This window comes from Saccopteryx leptura, chromosome 2 (assembly GCF_036850995.1).
Source record: "Saccopteryx leptura isolate mSacLep1 chromosome 2, mSacLep1_pri_phased_curated, whole genome shotgun sequence".
Classification (NCBI taxonomy): Eukaryota; Metazoa; Chordata; class Mammalia; order Chiroptera; family Emballonuridae; genus Saccopteryx; species Saccopteryx leptura.
The window spans coordinates 43,581,198-43,604,996 of NC_089504.1; the positions used below are offsets into that span (position 1 = coordinate 43,581,198).

General features: G+C 41.3%; 1 protein-coding gene across 1 annotated transcript in view; it reads left to right on the forward strand.

Moving 5' to 3' along the window:
• Positions 1-23,799, forward strand: part of SLC28A3 (solute carrier family 28 member 3) — a 66,392-nt gene that overhangs the window by 24,862 nt on the left and 17,731 nt on the right. The window contains exons 2-9 of the mRNA XM_066367880.1: positions 7,917-7,997; positions 12,163-12,245; positions 15,150-15,241; positions 16,926-17,115; positions 18,175-18,319; positions 19,553-19,666; positions 20,642-20,719; positions 22,768-22,848. Coding sequence (XP_066223977.1) covers positions 7,917-7,997; positions 12,163-12,245; positions 15,150-15,241; positions 16,926-17,115; positions 18,175-18,319; positions 19,553-19,666; positions 20,642-20,719; positions 22,768-22,848 — 864 coding nt within the window. The remainder of the gene's footprint in view (positions 1-7,916; positions 7,998-12,162; positions 12,246-15,149; positions 15,242-16,925; positions 17,116-18,174; positions 18,320-19,552; positions 19,667-20,641; positions 20,720-22,767; positions 22,849-23,799) is intronic.

Genomic DNA, 23,799 nt, shown 5'->3' on the forward strand with positions numbered 1-23,799 from the left:
ATTTCCACAGTGCGTCATGCAGAGAATATTAAAAATTTAATCGTGGGCCACATAAACTCATTACACGGGCCGGATCGGCCCATGGGCCGTATGTTGGCCATGCCTGGTCTAGCCTGTGCTCATTAACTCACATTAAGGATTGCATAAATCCATGATATGAGCCAGAAGATTACATGAGCTAAAAAGGTCAAGAGCAATAGGTAAAGATCAAAGGTTTCTGGAATACTGCCTTTGAAAATGCAATCCCTCCAGGCAAAGCCCAAGCAATTTGGAGGAAAGCATTATAGAGAAATGGCCTTTAAATATTTGACATTTGTCGATTTTGGAAGTAAAAACATAAATAAATATAGGAGGGGAGGAATGATCTCAAACAATTTGGAAAGATCAGATTCACAAAACAGTTGTTGAATTTTACAAGCCATATTTTAATAATAGAGATCAAAGTGACTGTAAATGCCCTGGAGCAAGCAAGCAAGTAGCAAACTAAACCATAAGATTAACATAAAAGTCAAGGAACTCTTACTCTGTGTGGCACTGGACAGCCACACAGACCCACAGGCAAGTAAGTAATGAATGCTACCTCCCCATGTGACAGGGTACAGGGCCTCAAACAATTAAGGCTGGATTTGAACCCAGGTATGACCATGGAACCCAAGCTTTTTATTATAGTGCAGCACCAGTTAATACAGATAATTTATCAATATTCCAAAAAGCAGTCCCCCTAAGATTTTTTGTTGAGCCACTCCCTATAATTTCTTTACATTGCATTTTGGAATTTTAAGTTACTACTTGAAGTAGTTGCTCTAGTCTAGTCTCATTCGATGTTCAGAGAAATGGTCACAGAACAGTCACTTGAAGAAGTTCAGAAATTAGAGATGTGCTCTTAATACCTTTATTTAAACACCTAAGGCTTAGAATAGTAGAACATAAGATAACCTTCTTGGAAAAGTAGAGAAAGCAGTCCTGTACCATTTAGTGTCTACTTAGTTGTAGAGGCACTGTTTCGGCTTCTACGATAATCAGCTCAACAGCCCCTAGGAGTATCAGAAAGTATCTAGCATTTCTATGCCTGGCCATATGGCATCCAGCAGAGAACAAGGGACAAGGTATCTGACTTCTTAGCGTAACAGGCTAGTGGGTGAAATATATAGATTTACACAGTCCCAAGTCCAACTGATATCATATTTCCATTTTTGTCACAGGTATTGGGACTTTGACATTCATGGCAATAATTAAGTATCATTCTTTCTCAGAATGTGCCACATTGCCTGCTTCTAGGAAGATTGTTCTAAAAGGGTACAGAGATGTGCAAATGATGATGATGATGATAGATGATAGATAGATAGATAGATAGATAGATAGATAGATAGATAAATAGATAGATAAATAGATGATAGATAGATAGATAGACAATAGATAGATCAATCAAACATATATAATAAACTAAGCAACTTTGACCACCAATCTAAATCTGTTCTGGTAGAATAAAACCTTTCAGCCAAGGTATATTATCAAATACCTCATAGAAATGACTGTAAGTATCAAGTGCTAAAACCAGTTAAACATCTTTATAGCAACTCTTCATGGTCCATGTCCACGGCACATTTGCCTGCTGGGCCACGCCTATCTTCCATAAACCTTCATGATCTACATCCTACCTAATGTCAGGATGAAAATCTCCCTGGGGTATAGGTTGCCATTCTTGCCCCAGTCCTCAAGCCCAGCTCTATCCCCTCAGCAAGGCCATTCATGCATTCAGAGCAAGGACAGGCCACAACACTTGGTGTGGAGAACGTAGAAGAAAGACTCTCTTGTCACAGTGATGCTAAGTCTGCGGCAGAGAAATCCTGGCCATAGAAACTGAGATATGGAAGTCACATTGTGATATCAGGGCCACAATGGTGGGGACAGACTGAGGGAGTGAAGCAAGGTGGTTGGAAGAAAATGAATGTTAAACTAATCACAAGGACATGACGCGCCCATAGTTCAAAAGTGGTCACAAGCATTTCTGGAATGTTTTACCACCTCTATCTACTTGTCTTTTATGTAATCAAGCTTTCTTAATTAAAAGGGAATTTCATCTGTAGGTGTGTCCTACTATGTCTTTAGATGTTCCCAAAACCAAAGGGCCTTTGCCCAAGGGCCAAATTCTACAGGCACTGTGTGGCCTGAGACTGGCCAGTCTGAGCTCAGATCTAATCTCAGCTGTTTCTGGTTGTGCAACCCAAGTCAAGTGACTTACTTATTTCTGCCTTAGTTTCTGGTTTGTAAAAAGAAGGGTCACAAAAAATTAAAATTAAAAAATGAATGGTCACAGTATTCACTTCACAGACCTCTTAGCATCAAATACAAAACTTTTAAAGGGTTTAAACCAGTTTGTCAGTAATGGTATGTAAAGCCAGTAGCCACAGCAACCATCACAGCCACCTGGCCCGTGCATGTTCACAATTGATTCAGACAGACAGTAATGAAACAACGGAGCCAAGAACTGGTGGGCCATTAGCTTTAATCCTAGCTTGCATCCAGCGGGCAAGAAATACACACAGTGGAAAAACACTTCTCTTTCCATTCAAGGTTCCCAAAGCCACTGACTTATCCAAGTATTCCCAGAATCAAAGGTTTCTACCTCACCAGCCTTATTCACCTCTGTTCTCCATCTCCTTTTCTCTGCGCAAAGTCTACATAAACTGGCTTCTCCTTCAGCACTCCACCATCTTGGCTGCTTCTCCTCTCCTCCACATGGCCTTCCTCTGCTCTCCTCCAGCATGGGCTCCTCTGCCCCACTTTATAGTGTAGAAATCAAAACCTTTAATCCAATATACAAACAAGAAAGTCTCTGATACAAAGTCACTTATCTGAGGCATAAATGAAATTTCTCATGAGAGTGCACCACCCCATATCATGCAATAGTCAAGGGTGTGGGGAAAAAATTAGTTATGAAACTAAGCCTTAGGCTATAATGACCCTGCCTGCTTACAGCCTGTCCCCCACACCCAATGCAAACTATAAGTGAGCAAACATATATATCATATTTGCAAACTTATTTGACCAATATGATACAAATAAAAGCAAAACCCAAAAGGGGAGAGTTTGTTTCCTGTAGATAAAAGTCAGGAAGGAGGGGGTATAGAGCTGGAGTGGTACAGAGCACTGCTCAAGGCTTTCAGGGACCCAAGTCCCCCCACCCCAGCTCACCACTCTGCTCCCACTAGGATGGGGCCCTTCTGTTCTTGGTCCAGGTGGAACCAGCCACACACCAGGCAGCAGGACAAGAAAAGATTAAAGGGACAAAGAGTACAGTGGTCCCTCATCTATTGTGGGAGTTAGGTTCCAGAACCCCCCACAATAGGTGAAAATCTGCGAAGTAGCAACCTTATATTTATTTTATTAATATATATTATATATGTGTATATATATTTTAAGGCTTTATAAACCCTCCCCACACTTATCTTGCTTATTTTACCACAAAAAATAATTAAAATAATAAATATATAAAAATAGCTATATACTGCAAAATCCCGCAATATAGCAAAAAATCTGTGATACAAAATTAGGTGTATTCGATTTAAAAATCCGTGATACAGTGAGACTGCAAAAAGTGAACCGTGATAGGGCGCGGAACAACTGTGCCTGCCACCATCTCTTATGAAACTTCCCCAAACCCCCACCCAGGGCACCACTTCTGTTTACATTTCATTGTCAGAATCTAATGAAATGTGCATCTAGGACAGCGGTTCTCAACCTGTGGGTCGTGACCCCGGCGGGGGTCGAACGACCAAAACACAGGGGTCGCCTAAAGCCATCGGAAATACATATTTTATTTAAAAATGTATTGTATAATAAATATGTATTTTCTGATGGCTTTTGGCGACCCCTGTGTTTTGGTCGTTCGACCCACAGGTTGAGAACCGCTGTTCTAGGAAATGTATTTTGAGAGGGCATGTGTTCAGCTAAAATTCTATAGAAGGGGACATTGCAAACAGATGGAGGGAGGAGTAATTTCTAGAAGTTATAATACGGTCTAGAAACTGGGTGAAAAGAAAACATCACTGAAAAGGTCTCTGTCCATCTGTACTCCCTGCAATAACCACCGTGGATCCGTAGTTACTTGAGCAGCATGGAAAGGGCAACATCAAGAGACAAACCCCAGGCACAGTGTACTCCTGGCTTACGGATCTGCCCTTCAGAGGGGGCTCTATCCAGGATTATCACCTTCAGGACACCAGCAAGTAACATTAACTTGAGAAACTAAAAGTAGTGTGCTATAAACAGTTTAGAAATACTCACACGTGACAACCACAATGTTTTACCCACTCAGTAGAATGACATAATTTTTTGCACAGAGAACACAGACATGATTTTAGGAGCCCGGGGCACTACTAAGCTATCTAGTAATAAATAGATGTGGTAAAAACAATTGGTGAATAAACAATAATAGGCCACCTATTAGAGCCCTGCAACTCTATTTTAAAAAGAAGCAGAGAAGCAGGGCATTTTTTTCTGGCAACAGTCCAAGCCCGCACAACAACCCCATTATTTCTGTTGGATATCCTCAAATAGGAGACATTGATCTTCCTGGAAATACTAAAAAGCCAAGGTGTGTACTCCACTGGGGGTAAAACACCCCATTCCCTGTTGCAAAATACATCCAGACATACCTTTGTTATCATTCATGCCCACTCTGCACCCCCTGCCCCATACACAAACCTACAGACACCCCTCCTCTCTTTTTTAACTTTGAAAGGCAATCTCCATCCTTGTGTTTCACAAGGAATCATCAGATTCTGCCACCAGATGGCAGGAATGATCAGCATCAAGAAGCTGACATTCCTGGAACTGGAGGCTGTCAGGATTCTGGAAGGAGCCTTCAGAACACCAAGTTAAAACTGGGGGTGATTGATGCTTACAAAGATATGACCTGCCCAGTGTTACACTTGTAATTAGGGACCCTGAGGACCAGTCCCTTCTGTTACCTGTGTTCTGTTTTTCCACCAACTCTTGCTGGATTTTATTTTTAATGTTTTATTAAAGAAATTTTCAGCATCCCTGAAAGTAAGAATAGTAAAGTGAGTCCCTAAGTACCATCAGCTAGCTTCAGCAATTAGCAACATTTTTGTCATCTTTTCATACTATATATATTGTCTGCACCCCCACCTACCAGGTTTGATAGGAAATACCCAAAGGTACTACATTGCAGTGCCAGTTACTGCAACATTAAAACTGTGGTTCATTAATTCAACAAACAATTTTTAGTGTCCACTTAGTTCAAGGAATTGTGCTAAGTAAGATATAAACAACTGTAACACAAATGGGCATTTGGCAACAAGACTTATGGGTAAGTCATGTGTGCGCTGGAAGTTAGATTTTACTGATGTTCCACTAAATGGAAAATGCAACACAAGTTGGAATTACAATTTTTTTCTAGATCCTTGTTGCCCAACCAGAAAGCCAGAGTTAAAATCAAAGTCATGCACTTGTTCTTTTTTCAAAGACAAGGTCACAGCCAACAGGGCTAGCAATGGACATTTCCCAAAAAGATATAGGGACATACCTGACAATGTTTATCTATCTGTTGCCTTACGTGGAATGAAGTATCATGTAAAAGACAAGTCGGATGAGATGGGAGAAAGATTGGACACCCTAAAAATGATAAAAGAGAAATGAGCCAGGTGTTTGTCACATCTGGAAACAGCACTAAGGTATGAGGAGACCCCTTCAGGAGCAAACTGCATTCAGTTTCTTAACCCTTTGAGTAGTGAGGTTTTTTTCATGCTCACTGACCCCGGGAGTGAGTTTTTTTGTTGTTTTTTTTTTCAAAAAATGAAATTAGTTCCAGTTATAGTTTTATTAACTTAAAATAATGTTTGTTTGATAACCAATTTATGGAAACAAGAACATACCTTTGCCTTTTTTTAATGTTGCCTTACACATTTTTAAAATAAAAATTTTTGTTATGATTGTACTCTGGATGGTCAGGAGACACAAGGACCTACATGAACATTTGTTCTACTCAAAGGGTTACAGTTAAATCAAGAGGACATCACAAAAGAAGGCATTTCCTTATTCTCATTACTACCAGGGATTGCTTTAAACCAAACAAGACACATTTTAACATCTCATAAATCCAATAAAATTATGCAGCCTATGGTTTACTATATTTTGGATTTTTTTATAAGTTGAAAACCTGTGTGATGTGATGGAAAGGAGACTGGCGACTTGCACCCTTAGCCTCAGCCCTGCTTATTAGAAAACTCTATGGCCTAGATAAGGGCAACTGTCTTATTTTCCTCTTCCTCAAGTTGGACCATACCAATCGTTTCTATCAGAACAAAATAACAAAAATCATCTTTATAAGCCAAGAGTCACTGGTTCTTTCTTTAGTCAGTTTCTTATATAAACATCTCATCTTTGCCAACCCACCCCTACACTGCTATTTGTCCCCATATGCAAAAGTTAATTCAAAATGGATCAAAAACCTACATATAGGACCTGAAACAATAAGTTACATAGAAAACATAGGTACTAAACATATAGACCTTGGTCACAGAGAACACTTTATGAATTTGACCCCAAAAGTAAGGGAAGCAAAAGCAGAAATAAATTAATGGGACTATATCAAACTGAAAAGCTTCTGCACAGCAAAAGAAATCAACAACAAAACAAAAAGTCAGCCAACTAAATGGGAGATGATATTCACAAACAACTCCAACAAGGAATTAATATCCAAAATATATAAAGAACTCATACAACTCAACAGCAAACAAATAAACAACCCAATTTAAAAAAGGGTAGAGGATCTAAACAGACACTTCTCCCAAGAAGACACACAAATGGCCAATAGATATACGAAAAGATGACCAACTTCACTAGCTACTAAGGAAATTCAAATCAAAACTACAATGAGATACCACCCCACACCTGTTAGAATGCCTATTATCAACAAAATGAGTAATAACAAGCACTGGAGAGGTTGTGGAGAAAAAAGGAACTTTCATTCACTGCTCATGGGAATGTTTTCCACTATGGAAAATAGTATGGAGGTTCCTCAAACAATTAAGACTAGAATTACCAGGCCCTGGCTGGGTAGCTCAGTTGATTGGTCAGTCATCCCAATGCACCAAGGGCTTGCAGGTTCAAGCCCTTGTCTGGGCACATACAAGAAAGAGCCAATGAATGTATGAGTGGGTAAAACAACAAATCTCTCTCTCTCTCTCTCTTGCTCTCAAATTAATAAAAAATTTACAAAAGAATAATTACCATATGACTCAGCAACCCCTCTTCTAGGTATCTAACCAAAAAAATTAAAAACATTTATTTGCAAAGACATATACACCCCTATGTGCATTATAGCACTATTCACGGTGGCCAAGACATGAAAACAACCAAAGTATCCCTCGATAGAGGATGGGATAAAGATGTGGTACATATACACAATGGAATACTACTCAGCCATAAGAACAGATGAAATACTGCCATTGGCAACAACATGGATAGACCTTGAGAATATCATGCTAAGCAAAATAAGTCAGACAAGTTAAGAACTGTATGATTTCACTGATATGTAAGATATAAAACTGAGAGCAACGAATGAACAAACAAGAAAAACAAAGACTTATAGACACCAGGTTACCAGAGGAAAGGAACATCAAGGGGTGTAGCAAAGGTTAAAGGGCATCATATATGTGGTGACTGAATATGATTTGACTTTGGGTGGTGAGCACACAATGCAATATTATGATCATGTATCATAATACATAGAAATAATACAATTGAAACCTTATTATCTTATTAACCAATCAATGTCACCCCAATAAATTTAATAAAAAGAAAAGAACTCTTCAAGGCACCATTCATTGAAAGAACATTTCTTTTTTGACTCTGAAATTTTATTTTTGCAAACTCTACTTTGTTTTCAGAATGAAGAAGACATTCATGAAAACCAGAACACATCAGGAAACAATTCCCTAAGGAGTAGAGTTGTGCAAAACGCCAAACAGGTAAGGCTGGAGATCATTGAGTGAGTTTATTACCATGGTAACCACTATGCAACAGGCACCTGAGAGCTATGGAGACAGAAAGCATAGTGCTCAGCTGGCACTCAGAGGAATGAGTTAAATGGTAATTAGACTGTGTAGGGCAGTCATGAAGAAAACATACATGCCCAAACAAAGGTTTCATGTTTATACACCTGCCCTCAGAGTTCTCTGATGGGATGGGGGGCATACCCAGGCTTTCTCTGACCCTTCACCACTACAGATTTCAAGCTCCATCCTGTGCTGAAGGCCCTGCCTTAAACAAAAGCATTTCCATTTTAAGGTAAATGAGGCAGATGAGAAAGGTATCTTAGAACCTGTGTCCATCATGCCCTAGGGTAAAGTATCACCTACGTTACACAGCATGCTGAAAAGCTCCATCACAATGCCACTTTTATGTCTTTTCTATATTGAATTCTGGGTAGGATCTCATTTGAAGAAAGCCTTCTGCTGTTAAAAAATGAGCAAATTCTCCATGTCAGTCATTCTTTTTTAGAAAAAGTAATTATGGGTGCCTACTATAGAGACATTTATTGGGGGAGAGTTATTCTCATGATAAAAAGAATAACATGTTGGAAATAGAAAAAAATTTTTGGAAAATTATTGCAGCACAATTTGGAAGACAAAAACAATAGCCTGTAATTTCATTAAAAAATCAGTGTTTAACATCTTTTAATAAGGTCTTTTAGTGAAAATATACACCTACATTCACAAGTTACTATATTGAGACCGTGCCATACATATTATTACTGTCTATTTCATTTACTATATTCTAAAAAGTGTACATTTCACTAAATATTATTCAACTAAACAAAACAAGATTCTGTCCACACAAAACCCACACATGGATGTTTATAGTAGCTTTATTCATAATCATAAAAACTTGGAAGCAAACAATATATCCTTCAGTAGGTGAATGATTCAATGAACTGTGGTCCATCCAGACAATGAAATATTCTTCAGCGTTATAAACAAATGAATTGTCAAGCCATGAAAAGGCATGGGGGAACATTAAATGCACATTACAAAGTGAAAGAGGCCAATCTGAAATGGCTTCATACTGTATGATCCCAACTAGATGACATTCTGGAAAAGGGAAACCGGGAGACAGTAAAAAGATCAGTGGTTGCCAAGAGGGGAAGAAGGATGGATGGGCACAGAGGATTTTTAAGGTGGTGAAACTACTCTGTATGATACTATAATGATTGATGCATGTTGTTAAACACTTATACAAATGCATAAAATGTAAAACACGATTACACAAAAACCTTCACAGCTGAAAGATTTTCTGAAAGAGTTTTTTGAACCACGTGCCAGCCCACGAGAGGACCCGGTCCTGGGGCATGCAGACCAAACCACCAATAGCCCAGCTAGATGGAGAAGGCAGCATGACTATCACCCTGAGGCTGAGGGGGCTGTTTTATACAATGAATTGGGGGGAGAAAGATGTAAATTGTTTTCAGTTAGAGCATTGTCAGGAAATAACAAGGTTGCGCAATTGACCCCCGGTCAGGGCACACATGGAAAACAACTAATGAATGCATGACTGAATGGAACAACAAATGAATGCTTCCCTTATCCGTTCCCTGCCTCTCTCTCTCCATTCTTCTCTCTGTCTCTCTAAAATATCAATCAATAAATAAAAAATTAACCCTTACTGGATAGCTCGGTTGGTTGGAGTGTCATCCAAAGCACAGAGGTTGCCAGTTTAACACCTGATCAGGGCACATACAGAAAGAACTTTATGTTCCTGTCTGTGTCTTTCTAGAAAGAAAGAAAGAGAGAAAGAGAGAAAGAGAGAAAGAAAGAAAGGAAAGAAAGAAAGAAAGGAAGGAAGGAAGGAAGGAAGGAAGGAAGGAAGGAAAGAAAGAAGAAAGGAAAGAAGAAAGGAAAGGAAGGAAGGAAGGAAGGAAGGAAGGAAGGAAGGAAGGAAGGAAGGAAGAAGGAAAGAAAGAAAGAAAGAAAGAAAGAAAGAAAGAAAGAAAGAAAGAAAGAAAGAAAGAAAGAAAGAAAGAAAAGGGAAAAATATTTACATTGGCTGGAGACAAGAGAGACAGGAGAAGGTGAAGCAAAGAAAGGTCTGGAATAGGTGTATAGTCCATGAGGAAGAAGTGTCTGCTGCTTTTGGATTGATGTAGGCAACAGTCCAGAAAGCCTATGATCAGTGGGGTCTGGAGGTCAGCTAGTCTCTCTAGGTAAGAGCTGGACTAGCTACCTGGAAGTTGATTCAGTTTCAACCTGCATTCAGGAATATGAACTGCCTTTTGTCAATTTCTGCCCTTGGCTCTATTAACTGATTTACTTTTTGTTTCTTCTTCCCACATCCAGCCTGCTATAATTTAATTTAGGATAGCTCAGAATTTTTCTCTTGTCAATACCAAGAGTGAACACTGATGTAAACTATGGACTTCTTAGGCCCATTGATTGTAACAAATGCACCACTCTGGTTGGAGAAGTCAATATGGGGGAGGCTGTGGAGGGAAAACGGCCGGGGGTGTATGGGAAATCTCTGTACCCTCCCCTCGATTTTGTTGTGAACCTAAAACTGCTCTAAAAGGTCTTTTGAAAAATTGTTTCACACACACACAAAAAAACTCAAAAACAAAAACTTAGACACTTTGCTATCTTAAACAGGAATATAATGACTGAGAAGTAGATATTTGGTATCAACGGTTCTTGAGTGACCTTGGCAGAAGTCATCTCAGTAAAAGCCTGGAAGGAGGGTAGATGTCTCATGACTGTTGGATCAAGATTTTGTTGTTGTTATTTTGTTTTGTTTTATTTTAAAGACAGGAAATTGGGGGTGGGGAACAATGATAATGCTTGGCATTCCATAGATAGTAGGTAACTTGGGGCAATTTCTCTGTAATATATATTTACAAAACCTTAATATTGGCCAAGCTGAGTGTTAGATGGAAAGAAAATGAACAAGGGTCCTCCTCTGCCTCTGTCCTCAGCACCTGCAGCTTGGCTTCAGCTGGTCTTTCTTGCTAGTATCCTCTCACCTTTCTTGTTCCTGGGGTCCAGCCAGAAATGTAAGGTGGCCAGAGTCAGAAGTATAGTGTAGTGCTGGCCGTTTGGCTCAGTGGTAGAGCATCAGCCTGGAGTGTGGAAGTTCTGGGTTCAATTCCCAGTCAGCGACTATCTGCTTCTTCCCACCCCCTTCCTCTTCTCTCTCTCTCTCTCTCTCTCTCTCACTCTCTCTCTCTCTTTTCCTACTGCAGCCATGGCTCAAATGGCTCCAGCAAGTTGGCCCTGGGCGTTGGCCTCACCTCAGGTGCTAAAATAACTCAGTTGTCAAACTACTGAGCAGTGGCCCCAAAAGAGCAGAGTATTGCCTGGTAGGAGGCTTGCCAGGTGGATCCTGGCTGGGGTGCATGCGGGAGTCTGTCTCTTACCTCCCCGCTTCTCACTTAATTTAAAAAAGAAGGAGAAGGAGAAGAAAAAGAAGATTATTCTTGTATTTTTATTTACTAATTATTGTATTATTTTTCCATACAAACAACTCTAAACCTACTTTTATCCCGCCCTGTACTTCACTCATTGACTAAAGCAAGAGATAGCTGAGGAAGGAAAATACTTCCTTTTAGGCCAGCTGATAGAAGCGGCTTTGTTCCTCAGGGGAGGTTTATCTGCTCTTGAAGATGCTGAGCTGGTGTTACAGCTGCAGACCAGCCTTGGTCTCAGTCCTTAGGAAACCGGAGCTGGCTCACTATAAAGGGAGATTTATGCAGCCTCTAGTATTTACCTCAATTAGCACGTTCCTGAAAACAGAGCTAGGGCTGAATGATCGCTGTAGACAAAGGAGCAAAAAGCAGAGATATGAGTGAGTCTGTCCCCCCAAAACAAGAAGATACCAATAACCCCTTTGGGGGAGAGAAGGGAAAGAGAAGTGTGATACTGGATCACACGTGTGTGTGTGTGTGTGTGTGTGTGTGTGTGTGTGTGTGTGAGAGAGAGAGAGAGAGAGAGAGAGAGAGATAAGGAGGAAAATACCTAATAGGAGCTATCTTCTCTCATAATAATTTAAAAGAACATTTTGAAAGTTGTTTGCCGAGGGAAGGAGATGAGGGTTCATTATGCCCAGGATTCACAACATTGCAACTCTGCCCCAATGTTTGATTTCCAGGGTGAAGAGCAGGTCACCATTGAGCAGGATTCTCTAAGAAACCAAGAAGATGAGGAAGATGATCAAGAGACGCACCCAAAAGGGTACAAGCTTAACCCAGAGAAATAACCACACCTACCTCCTAAACAAATGGTTTTGCTACTTTGTTTATCATCACCTAATTTTTTAACATCTATTATTATTTATTAGAGATGATCACCACCATCAATCCCCTTTCCTCACTGCTCACCCAACCATTTTCAGAAAAATTAATGGAGCTCTACGATAATCAACATGGTAACTTCAAATTGCTGATGTCCTGGGAACCCAGTATCCAGGACAGTGAGTCTTTTAATTTCGGGTGTAAATTACCAACTAATTGCTCCAGTCCACACAATAGTAGTTAATTCATCTTCTCAGTGACAATCAATTTGCAACTGGTTTCTCAAAACCCAATCTACTTGCTATTATCTTGAAGTATACTGAAGGTGTTCCAAGTTTTTATCACCCCTTGAGGTGGGAGAGGCAAATTGTATTATCTTTATTTTTTTGGACCAGGGAAATGAAGCTCAGACAAGTGACTTACTCCAGGTCAGTCAACTAGAAAGAAAGGAAGAGGACGTGCAATTTCAAAGTTTCTGATTCCTAGTCTAAGATTGTCTGGTACTCTAGTGTAACACTAAACTATTTATCAATTTTCTAAATTCTGCTTTAAATTTAACTTAAATTTCTAAGACTCTGGAGTTGGTCAGAATTAGGATAGAAAGATCTTGTCACATAAACACCATCAAAAAATATTTACCACCTTGGAAACCTGAGCTTAGTGCTAGCCTTCATTGCACCCCGTGAATCTCTGACCCTGGGGGCTCAGACAGTCTCCTGGGTGGTCAGAGGTACTCGTGTTTCACTAATGTTAATGGGACAGAAACAACCATGGGGAATTGGAACTGGCGTAGCCTAGATGACCAAATGACAGAAGCATCTACTTCTAGCTACTTTATTTTATACAGTGTCAGGTTGCTTTAATGGACTACACACATTCCCTGCAATTAAAAAAATCTGATAAATCCAACCTAAAGTAGATAGATGTTCCCTATTAAATGTTGCCCCTCACCACTGGCTGCTCTTTAACACTATATCCACACCTGAGGATAAAGTATTATCCTCAATGAGACCATAAAAACGTAGTCTTCACTATACTTCTATTACCTCAACATCTTCTAGAAAAGTGTTTATAATCCTCAGTGTGCACATTCACACACATATACAACAGAAGTTTCATAAAATAATATCTATCATCATTCTGACATATTCTATTTATTTTAGTAATGGTTATCATTCACAACCTACTAATGGGACCCAACCCACAACTTTAAAATACTGTTTCAGAAAGGCAATATACTCTCTTATTTCATTTATCTACTAATTCAACAAATGCCTGTCAAGCACCCTTAATGTCCAAGGTGTTGGCACTATAGGGGCGCAGCAATCTATTCTCCAGGAAGTCAATCAGATCAAGGCTTCATAACAAAACACAATTAAAAAAGAGAGTAGTAGTAAGGAACAGAAGGATGCCTCCGTCTGAGGATATGCAAGAAAGCTTTGCAGACGCGAAGAACTTGAGCTATGCCCTAGAACTTGAAGAGGGCTGAGACTTGGACATGTGGGCATGGCTGATGAAAGAAAGGGAACTAACTGGAGGCACTGAGGAAGAGGAGGGAGGTCCCAGCAGGAAGCCGAGTCCTTTCTGGTCCTAGACATTGGGGATCTTCTACAAGGACAAGAAGTGGTTGTTGTAGAAATGCTACCCAGTGGCCTGGAGGTGGCAATGGTTCACTGTGCAGATGAATTCCTTCCACCCAGCCTCAAGTGGGAGGCGAGGCCTCCATTCGATGTGGCGTTGAGGAAAAAGGTACCTGCAGGGAAACCTGTGTGCAGAGCAGGTGAGAAGGGACAGGGGCCTCCCATGAGAAGCAGAGCACAGTTATTGTGGGCCCCGCCCTGTGGCCTCTCCGATCTTACTCACAGGTGGTCATGATCTTCCCAAAGAAGTGACCACAGGCACATGCCGCTCACATGCTACCCACCACCCTGTAACAAATGCCTGAACAGAAACAAAGACACATCAACAATTCTAGAACTTTCTGAGAAAGATATATGACAACTTACTGGTTAAAGCTCTCAAATCCATAAAATTCTACTTTACATTTTTTTTTTGGTCTACTTTACATTTTAATTTAACCCTTTGAGTAGTATGAATGTTCATGTACGTCCTCGTGCCTCCTGACCATCCAGAGTATGATCGATTTATTTTAAAAATGTGTAAGGCAACATTATAAAAAGGCAAGTGTATGTTCTTCTTGTTTCCATAAATTGGTTATCAAACATACATGATTTTAAGTTAATAAAATTGTAACTGGAACTAATTTCATTTTTTGAAAAAAAAACTCACTCCTGGGGGGTCAGCGAGCATGAAAAAAAACTTACTACTCAAAGGGTTAAGCACCCAGTGAAGTCTAATTAGCTTCCCATCAAAAATTGTGGTGAATGAGGACAGGGAACCACCACTTACTTAAACTTTGTAGAACCAGAGAAATGAGAGTTCACTGGATTTTGGGGTGTTTTTATTAAATCAACATTTAACAACCATGGCTTAAAATCTAACGGAGGCACTCAGAGTCCAGTGGAACCAGTCTCGTCCTATGTTTTATTTTCAGCCTTTGGTTAGTTGCCCGTCACCCCTGCTCTGTTTCCAGGAACATGTGTTCTGCATCTCTGAAATCCCTCAGCTCTTAGCTCATCCATTCAGCAAAGGTGCATCCAAGCCATGGCTGAGTTTAGTTTACAACGAAATGAGGCTCCCATGTCTATTTGGTAGGACGTATACTCCGTGAATTTGTTCATCTGCTTGCTTTATTTATAAAGCCCCATCTATTGGTAACATTCCAGTTTAACTCATGTTTTTGGCATTTAGTTCTGCCTGTCATTCTGCTTTTGTGTTGTTACAGGTATCTGGCAAGGAAGTATGGTACAGTTTGTCATTTTTGTAGGAAACACAACACCACCATTCGGTACATCACCTGGGGCATCTTATTAGCAGGTAAATAACAGAAGGGGATGGGATGCCAGTGTCACTCTTTGAGGGTCCCCTAATATTAAGCTGAGCTTCCTGTGAAAAGAAAATAAATCTTCCCTTCCCCTAGACCGCATGAATCATCCAAACAGGCAGAGAAGTAAACCAAGAAGCCCCTAAATTACAGGTCTCATCTTGGGGTACCTACTAGGTTGTCTCCCTATCTGTTTCATTTAGTTAATTTAGGTCACCCACTGTGTGGGCTTTGTTATTGGGATGTGGATTTGAAAGTCAGTTAATGCAAATCCAAGTAACTGGAAAACATGGTGGTGATCACAGCATAGGACTCTAATCGCAGGAGGAAATATAAGCCATTGATACTTTATATGGATACAATGCTGGGAGTGGCCTAGAGGGTCAGGCAGCCCACTCCTCTGGCCTGAAGGCAGAGTTGTACTGATTACAGTTAACTGTTGAACAATGCATGGGTAGAGGCACCCCAACCCGAACCACACACAGTCAAAAATCCATGAATAACTTTTAACTCCCTAAAAATTTTACGACTAGGCTACCTTTGACAATTAACATATTTGTATGTTAATGTATTACATACTGTATTCTTACAATAAAGTAAGCTAGAGAAAAGAAAGTGTTACTAAGATCCTTAAAAAGAGAAACTACAGTATTTATTTTTTTTAAATTCCCAAATAAGTGGACCCATGCAGTTCAAACCTGTGTTGTGCAAGGGCTAGCTGTACACAGAAGAGCAGGGTTTTTGTTTTTACTCCCTCCAAAGCAAAGGAATCCACCCATTTCAAAGAACACGCCTGTCTACAAAACGCAAACCATACCACCCAAGTCCACAAATATCAATCCAAGACTGCTGCAGCTGCAAGGGCAGTGGTTCTGCTAGGCTCACACAGCTGGAACAGGGAATCGCGGGGTAATAAGTCTGCTCTGCACTGGGCCAGGTAGCCCTTTGCCGGCTATACATCAAAACCACATATCTGTCCCTTCATAGTACAAAAATAAACAGACATGCGTGGCTGTGTTCCCATTCAACTTGATTCATAGAGTACAAATACAACTATCCTTGTTACCTACAAAAATAAGTGGCTGGCCAAACTCACCTTGCAAACAAAACCGTGTTTGCTGACTGTTAACAGGATACCTTGTTCTTCTTATCCTAGAATTTCCTCCTCAGAAGCAGCCACCTTGGTCATCACCCCCACCGCTCTCCTTCAGAGATTCTGTGGCACTTAGAGATTGTTGATATGGCACTTAGAGATCGTCCTACCCAAGCTTAGGCCAAATCTGAGCTGCAAACCAGGAGAATCAATACCTTTTGTCAGTGGTTGCTTCAATACCTGGGCTTTCTCTGCTAGAAGTTCACTTTCTGAGTCTGGCTGGATACCAGGAAAAGGTGCTTAGTACTAAGTAAGAGAGGCCCAATGACTAAGCATCAAGATTCAAGAATTCAGAGGTCTCTATAAGAAAAAAAGACCTAGAATCCTGTCTTCCTGGCATTCATGGTTAGACTGTTAGGAACTTATAATCAGAGGAGCCAACAGCCATATCAAGAATATGAAGAGCAATCCTGTATTCCATGGTTTGTTCGTTGAACCTGCCCTTGACTGAGCCAGATCAGTGCTGGAGCCTGGTCTCCAGCTGGTGTTGGTGATGTTCCTGTCTGCCTTTGCCTCCTGGACAGGTTACCTGGCTATGGTGATAGCAGCCTGCGTGCTGAATTTCCACAGAGCCCTTCCTCTGTTTGTGATCACCGTGGCTGTCATCTTCTTTGTGATCTGGGATCACTTCATGGCCAAATACGAACATCAAATTGATGAGTTCCTATCTCCTGGCAGAAGACTTCTGGACAGCCACTGGTTCTGGCTGAAGTGGTAAATGCAGTTAGTTCTCTTATTACAGCTTAGAGGGGCGTTAGTCTTTTCCAACACCATTCCAAAAAACTTGTTCTGAAATTGCTTCCTGATTTATGGGATACTGCAGGGAGAGACAACGTGGGGGGTAATCTGTTAAAATGCTTTCACTTTACAAACAGGAAATTCAGGCTTAGATAGGCAATAACTCATTTGAGGTGTTTTCAAATGTCCCTATAAACTACCTTAATTTCAGGTGCTACTAAATGGTGAAACATCATGGGGAGGTGACTTCTTGCTCCGGCCTCCTTGGGAGGAAGAGCCTGTGAATTACTAAAACCAACTTTTCCTTGTAAGACCCTGTATCCAGGTGACCACTCAGAGCTTTTCTCTCAGTCTCCAGCTGTGGGGCCTCCTCTCCCTGCAGGTGGCCCTGCTGGGTAGGATCCAGGACCGGTTTTCCCCAGTGTGACTCACAAGGGATCTACCAGGAAACTTCACACATCCTTGGCCTAATAAACCAGGCTGTGCAATACCAACACAGCACCCTTTCTGGCTCTGCCGTCCAAGCCGTAAATCAGACTTGTCATACCTGCCAGATTCCCCAGGGAGTTAAGAACCCAATCTAAAATCCAACTTCGCTCTCTGAGGTTCGGGTAAGTTCCCTTAGCTGCAGAGAACACATTTCAGGTTTCTCTTAAAGGGTAGCACCTTGTCCAGCTCCCAAAGCAGAAGTGTGGACTCCCAGTAGCTCTCTCAAAGAAACCACCAGACTTCTCTCTACAAACATCCTTTCTCCTCTCTGATCCTTTTGTTGAGCCAGCAAAGAGCCCAAGAGTTGTGGAGTGAAGGAGACACATTGCTTTTTCTTTTTTTTCTTTGTTTGTTTGTTTGTTTGTTTGTTTGTTTGTTTGACAATTTGCCTTTATAGCCACAACCAAGGAGTATCTGTTGCAAAACTTTTGGATGACAGGGTGTGTTAATCTTGTTAATATTATTTTGTTTGGTGATTTAAGCCTGATTGAGATTTTCAATTTAGCACAGCAAATGATGCCAATGCCTCTTTCCTGGTTCTCCTAGGGTGATTTGGGGCTCACTGATCCTGGGGGTTATTTTCTGGTTGATCTTCGACACCGCCAAACTGGGCCAACGGCAGCTGGTGTCCTTCGGTGGGCTCATCATGTACATTATCCTACTACTTCTATTTTCCAAATACCCAACTAAAGTAAGTACAAAACCAGTCCTTTTTGTTTTGTTTTGTTCTTTCCCTTTTTCCTCTCACGGATAAATTGTTCAAATTAACATATACGAGAGAATTTAACTGTTATTCAACATTTGTCTCTCCTTGCTATAATACTTTCAGTGGCTAGAGAGCCCTTCTTCCCGAATTTCCATCGCACAGTTATTCTCTCATTTTTCACTCTCAGTAACTTTCCAGTTCCACAACCAGTGAGATATTCTCTCCTATCAAGTCCAATTGCTGCTCAGGCACCACACCTCTCCCTGTGAAACACACGTACAAAGAAAATTCATCCATTTTGATCCAGATTTCCTCAGACCAGCAGTAATCTAATATTCTACCATTGGATTCTGCAGCTTATCAAATTTCCATTTGCAATTTGGGCTGTTTTACTCCAAAACTTTGTTCTTAAACAGTTTTGTTCACATAGAATTCAATTCTCATCCTTATTCAGTCAGCCTGTAACCCATTAAATGGGCAAGAATTCTGAGACATTGGAACTTTCGCCTATGACTCATACAGCAAACTCCGGAAGGCTTTATTGGCTGAAAGGTTGACCCGAGGAATAAAGAAAGTTACCTAATATGATCCCAGTTCTTTGCCCTGTTCTGGGGAATGTCTCCGCTGTGTTCTATGCCTCCAGCCCCATTGTCCTTTGCAGGCCACTCATCGCTGCACCAAAAAATGAAAGCAGATGTTTGTCCATTACTGCTGCACTCTCTGGGGCTGCATTAGAGTTAATTGGTGCCTTTTACAGTGAAATGAGAGCCCATCTCAGGGTGGAATGTCACTTAATTCACTTATGAATTGTCAGATCAACCAACCTGGGGCACACAGAAGTCTGTTCTACCTTTCCATTCCCCAGCCAGGGAAATAATGACACATGTCTAATACAAACAGCACAGCTAAGAAAGCCGGATCCTTCCTCCTTTAATGGCCCTTCATAAGACTCCTCTTGTGTCTAAGTTATTTTATCATGACATAATGGTTACATATTCTCCCAGGACCGAAGGCTTCAACCTCTGGATTAGGAAGAGGGAATGCAACTCTGAGATGGATGGGTTTGATTCTACCAAGGGATTCTCTGCCCACGGGCACAGAATACAGGTCAAAGGCTGCGTGAGAGGAACTTCCAAGGAAATAAGAGACCCTTTGGGCATTGTGCTGGGTGCAGCACTCAGTTTCTAATAAGACATCTCTCTTCACCTTGCTCTATAGGTTTACTGGAGGCCTGTCTTTTGGGGAATTGGATTACAGTTTCTTCTTGGGCTCTTGATACTAAGGACTGAGCCTGGATTTATAGCCTTTGATTGGTTGGGCAAACAAGTTCAGGTAAGTTGGGTTCCAATGAACACCTTGCTTTTATCATGTTTTGAACATTTGGATATCATTCTCAAGACATGTCAAAAATAAGTTTATCTGTCAGCATTAGTTGACACAAATTTTAATTCAGTTGGTTTTGTTTACGTAGAGTATGCTCATCTGTCCAGTTTCTTAATACCATGGTTGTCCCTTACCTTTATCATCCACTATATCACACCATATCCCAATTGCCCCCTTTATTCTCCCCAAGGGATGGCATACTTTTTTTTTTTTGTATTTTTCGGAAGTGAGAAGCCAGGTTGGGGGGTTGGGGGGGGGAGGCAGACAGACAGACCTCCCACATGCACCCAACTGGGATCTACCCAGCATGCCCAACAGGGTGCGATGCTCTGCCCATCTGGGGCATTGCTCTGTTGTGGCAGGAGCCATTCTAGCACCTGAGGCAGAGACCATGGAGCCATCCTCAGTGCCTGTGCCAACTTTGCTCCAATGAAGCCTTGGCTGTGGGAGGGGAAGAGAGAGAGAGAGAGAGAAAGGAGAGGGGGAAGGGTGGAGAAGCAGATGGGCGCTTCTCCTGTGTGCCCTGGCTGGGAATCAAATCTGGCACTTCCATACGCTAGGCCGACATTCTACCACTGAGCCAACCGGCCAGGACAGAGACTTTTTTTTGCATCTAGTGATAAGTAATGCAACCTATGTGCCATCCATGACTTGCTGGAATAATTTAACACACCTGGCTCACTCTTGGACATTCTGGAGTCAGATTGAATGTCAGAAATGACAGGAAGTCTGTATGTGGGTATAATTCAAAAATACACTTTCATGCCATCTACTAAAGGGTGGAGAGCTTAGAAAATTAACTTCTCAGGTCTATCCAACAAGTTTACAGGGCCCCCGCCCTCTGCAGAGCCAGGTAGATCCAATGAGTTGTAACCACTGCTTCCGTGGTTGTAATGATCTTCTCTTTGCCTTTCTTCAACTCAGACATTCTTAGAGTACACCAATGCTGGTGCTTCGTTTGTCTTTGGTGAGAAATACACAGACCACTTCTTTGCATTTAAGGTAAAAACAAACCCCTTCTAGTCACTTTCTTTTTGGTAGTATCTCAGTCTTTGTAGATGTTCAGCTAGAACCTAACTGACAGAAACCAGGTATATGCCTGCCAGGCATGTCACAGGTATATAGCATTTTATCTCCCTTTTTCATTTACAATTATATCTGAAGTCAGTGGACACAAACATTTTGCTTTGGTACTATAGCATTAAGGAAAACATCTATTCTAGAGAAAGTCAGTACTATTCAAAAAATCCTTTGACAAGTAGGGGACTTGTAGCATGGCCTAAGATACTTATGAAAATTTCATGGGGTAATAGTATCTGAGATTTCAGGGAAGAGAACATATCTGCCAGCAAATAGCCCACTAATGGCTTCCAGGTCCAAAACTGGTGAAAAGTCTTTGCTAGGCAAGCCCCTTAGGCTCAAGTAAACCAGGACAGCTGGTCACCCATATCACCTCTGTTCTTTCCAAGCCATTCTCAAGCTAAATATTTCCCATCCTTCCTTGAGCACAGCCTTTGCCAAGGCAGGCCTGGAGGCTGGGCCTCCTCCCAACCCAAAAGGGGATGTTATTCTACTGGCAAAAGGCAACCTGGCCTCATGCCCAGACCTAACAGGTTCCCTCCCAACGCTCCCACAAGCCCTAGGAAGCTCCCCTTCCTCTGGGAAAGCCCTATAAATACTTGTGGATGAGTCAGAAAGACACATGTGGTTTTTTTTCTTCAGTTTTTTTTTGTGTGTGTGTAGTGTGTTATTGTTCCTACACTTCTAACTTGTTGGCTCCCTTATGGACTCCAAATTTACCTCCACAGTACCCCAACATCAGTTAGGCCCACAGTTAACTGGGAATCTTTTTTCAAACAGCAAATTTTTAGAACTGTTGATGTGATGCTTTGATGCTGAGATAACTAAGCCATCTCTGAAAGGTCAAGTGCTTATAAATTGAGATTGAAATATGCTCATATCGTGAATTTAATTCAGAACTGGAAAAAATAAAGTCACAACAAAGTAACCTGCTGCCCAGACTGTCTGAGTGTCCTCTCAGATCTTGTCCCTGGGGCAGCAACCTCTATCCCATTCCCTGTGGGAACACTCGAAATGAAGCCTTCTAGCTCCCTGAGGCACTCAGGAAGGTTTTGCCTGCACAGTAAAGCCAATAAAAGTACATGAGTGAGTGCAAAATAATGGCACCAGAATGTCTTTTAATATATATTATTAATAGATTTTTCTAAATTAGATCGTGTTCAAATTGTCTTCCGTCATTCCGTGCCTCGGGTGCAGCTCATCCCTAGCCATTTAGGTGGGGAACAGAAGGCTTGCAGGGGCGCTGTGGGTAGGAACGAGGAGGGACACAGACCAGCTCTGTGTGATCTCTGCGGAGAGAAGCTGCTCCTGTAAAGACACAGACCACACTGAAGGCTCTCAGAGAGCATCAGGAAGGTAGGATATAGAAAAAGACAATATTTTGTTAACACAGCAATTAACTACCTGTAGTTTCCCAAGTTTAATCATTTTGGTGATTCAAAAATCTACAAGTGAAGTACTTACTGCCTTAAAAGCTAAATGAACGAGCGCTTATTCTATAGGAGGCACTGAGTGCAAGCACTTACCATGCTGTATCTGATCTGTGTAGCAGCTCCGAATAAGGAGCTAAGATCGCTTACACTTAAATCCCTACCCAGCTGACTCTGCTAATGAGTGGTGGCACCCACATCTGTTTCATATCAGAACAAGAATATCTGGCAGGAGCGTTCAGTTTGTTTATCTAGTATTCCCCTAAAACATCTCTGAGAAACAAAAGTAAGAAGAGTTCAGCGTAGCACAGAAAAAAAAAATGTTGTTTCCTATTAAATGTACTCAAGCGTACCCAGAACAAATTAGAGTAAGAAACTGACCGTGGGGAAGTTGCCTAATAAAAACATTGTTTAGCTCAAGAGTTGTTTCTAGTATTGTTATGAGGTGTCAGAGGCAGAAAGGAGACTGAGCTGAAACCTACTAATACTGCTTGGGCCAACATCAACCCATGATCACTTTCATCCCTACCTCACCCCCAGGTCCTGCCAATCGTGGTTTTCTTCAGCACTGTAATGTCCATGCTCTACCACCTCGGAATGATGCAATGGATCGTTAAAAAGGTACCGGGATTGGAAGGGATTAGGTGACAGGTGTAGATCTAAATTATTTCAGGAACAAAGCCTTACATGCCTTTCATCCAGGCTTTTCCAAGTATTGTTCTCTTTGTAGCAAGATCCACCACCACTGTCCAAATTATTAGATTGAAACGCCCCAAATCCCACATGTTTCCATAGAGGAAATTCTATCTCAGGGACTCCTATTAGCAATTGCTTCTTTAAGCCAAAGACTTGGCTCCAACAGGTCAGACACCTGCCGAGAAAAGCAGCACTGTTCCTTCATCTTGGCTGTCTACCAGGTGCCTTCCACTGTGTTACTCTGTCAGGAGGTCACAAAGGTGGGCGCTCCCAGTCTAGGAGTTACTAAAGAATCGAAGCAAGAAGGAGAAACGGGAAAGCTGCTTTTTGCTCCTGGGGGAGTTTTATAAGCACACATATTAAAAAAAAAATTTCCCATTGATTTGAGAGAGAGAAAGAAGGGAAGGGGGAGAGAGAGAGGCATCAACTCGTTCCACTTTCATTTAGTTGTGTACTCATTGATTGCTTGTCGTACGTGTCCTGACAGGGATCAAACCCATGATGTCAGTGCACTGTGATGGTGCTCTATCCACTGAACCACCCGGCCAGGGCCCACACTTTTTTTTTAATCTGAAAAGCTAATCTCATTCCTGCTGCCCCAGCAACTGTCAGTTCTACGCGCATATGTCAGATCAACCAACTAGGAAGTTTGTAATATATAGTAGTTTGAATGCACACAAGAGTGATGCAATACACACAGGGCCTCAGCACAGCCATAGCCCTCCTTTGACCCCTGTAAATAAATAAAATGGATCAAGAAAGAGAGAGAGAGAGAACCAGAATATAGCAGAATTCAGAATTTCAGTAAGAGTGCCGGGGCCTATAACTATCTGATTGATGATTTAAACATTTAAAATTATTACGCTTATATCTAAG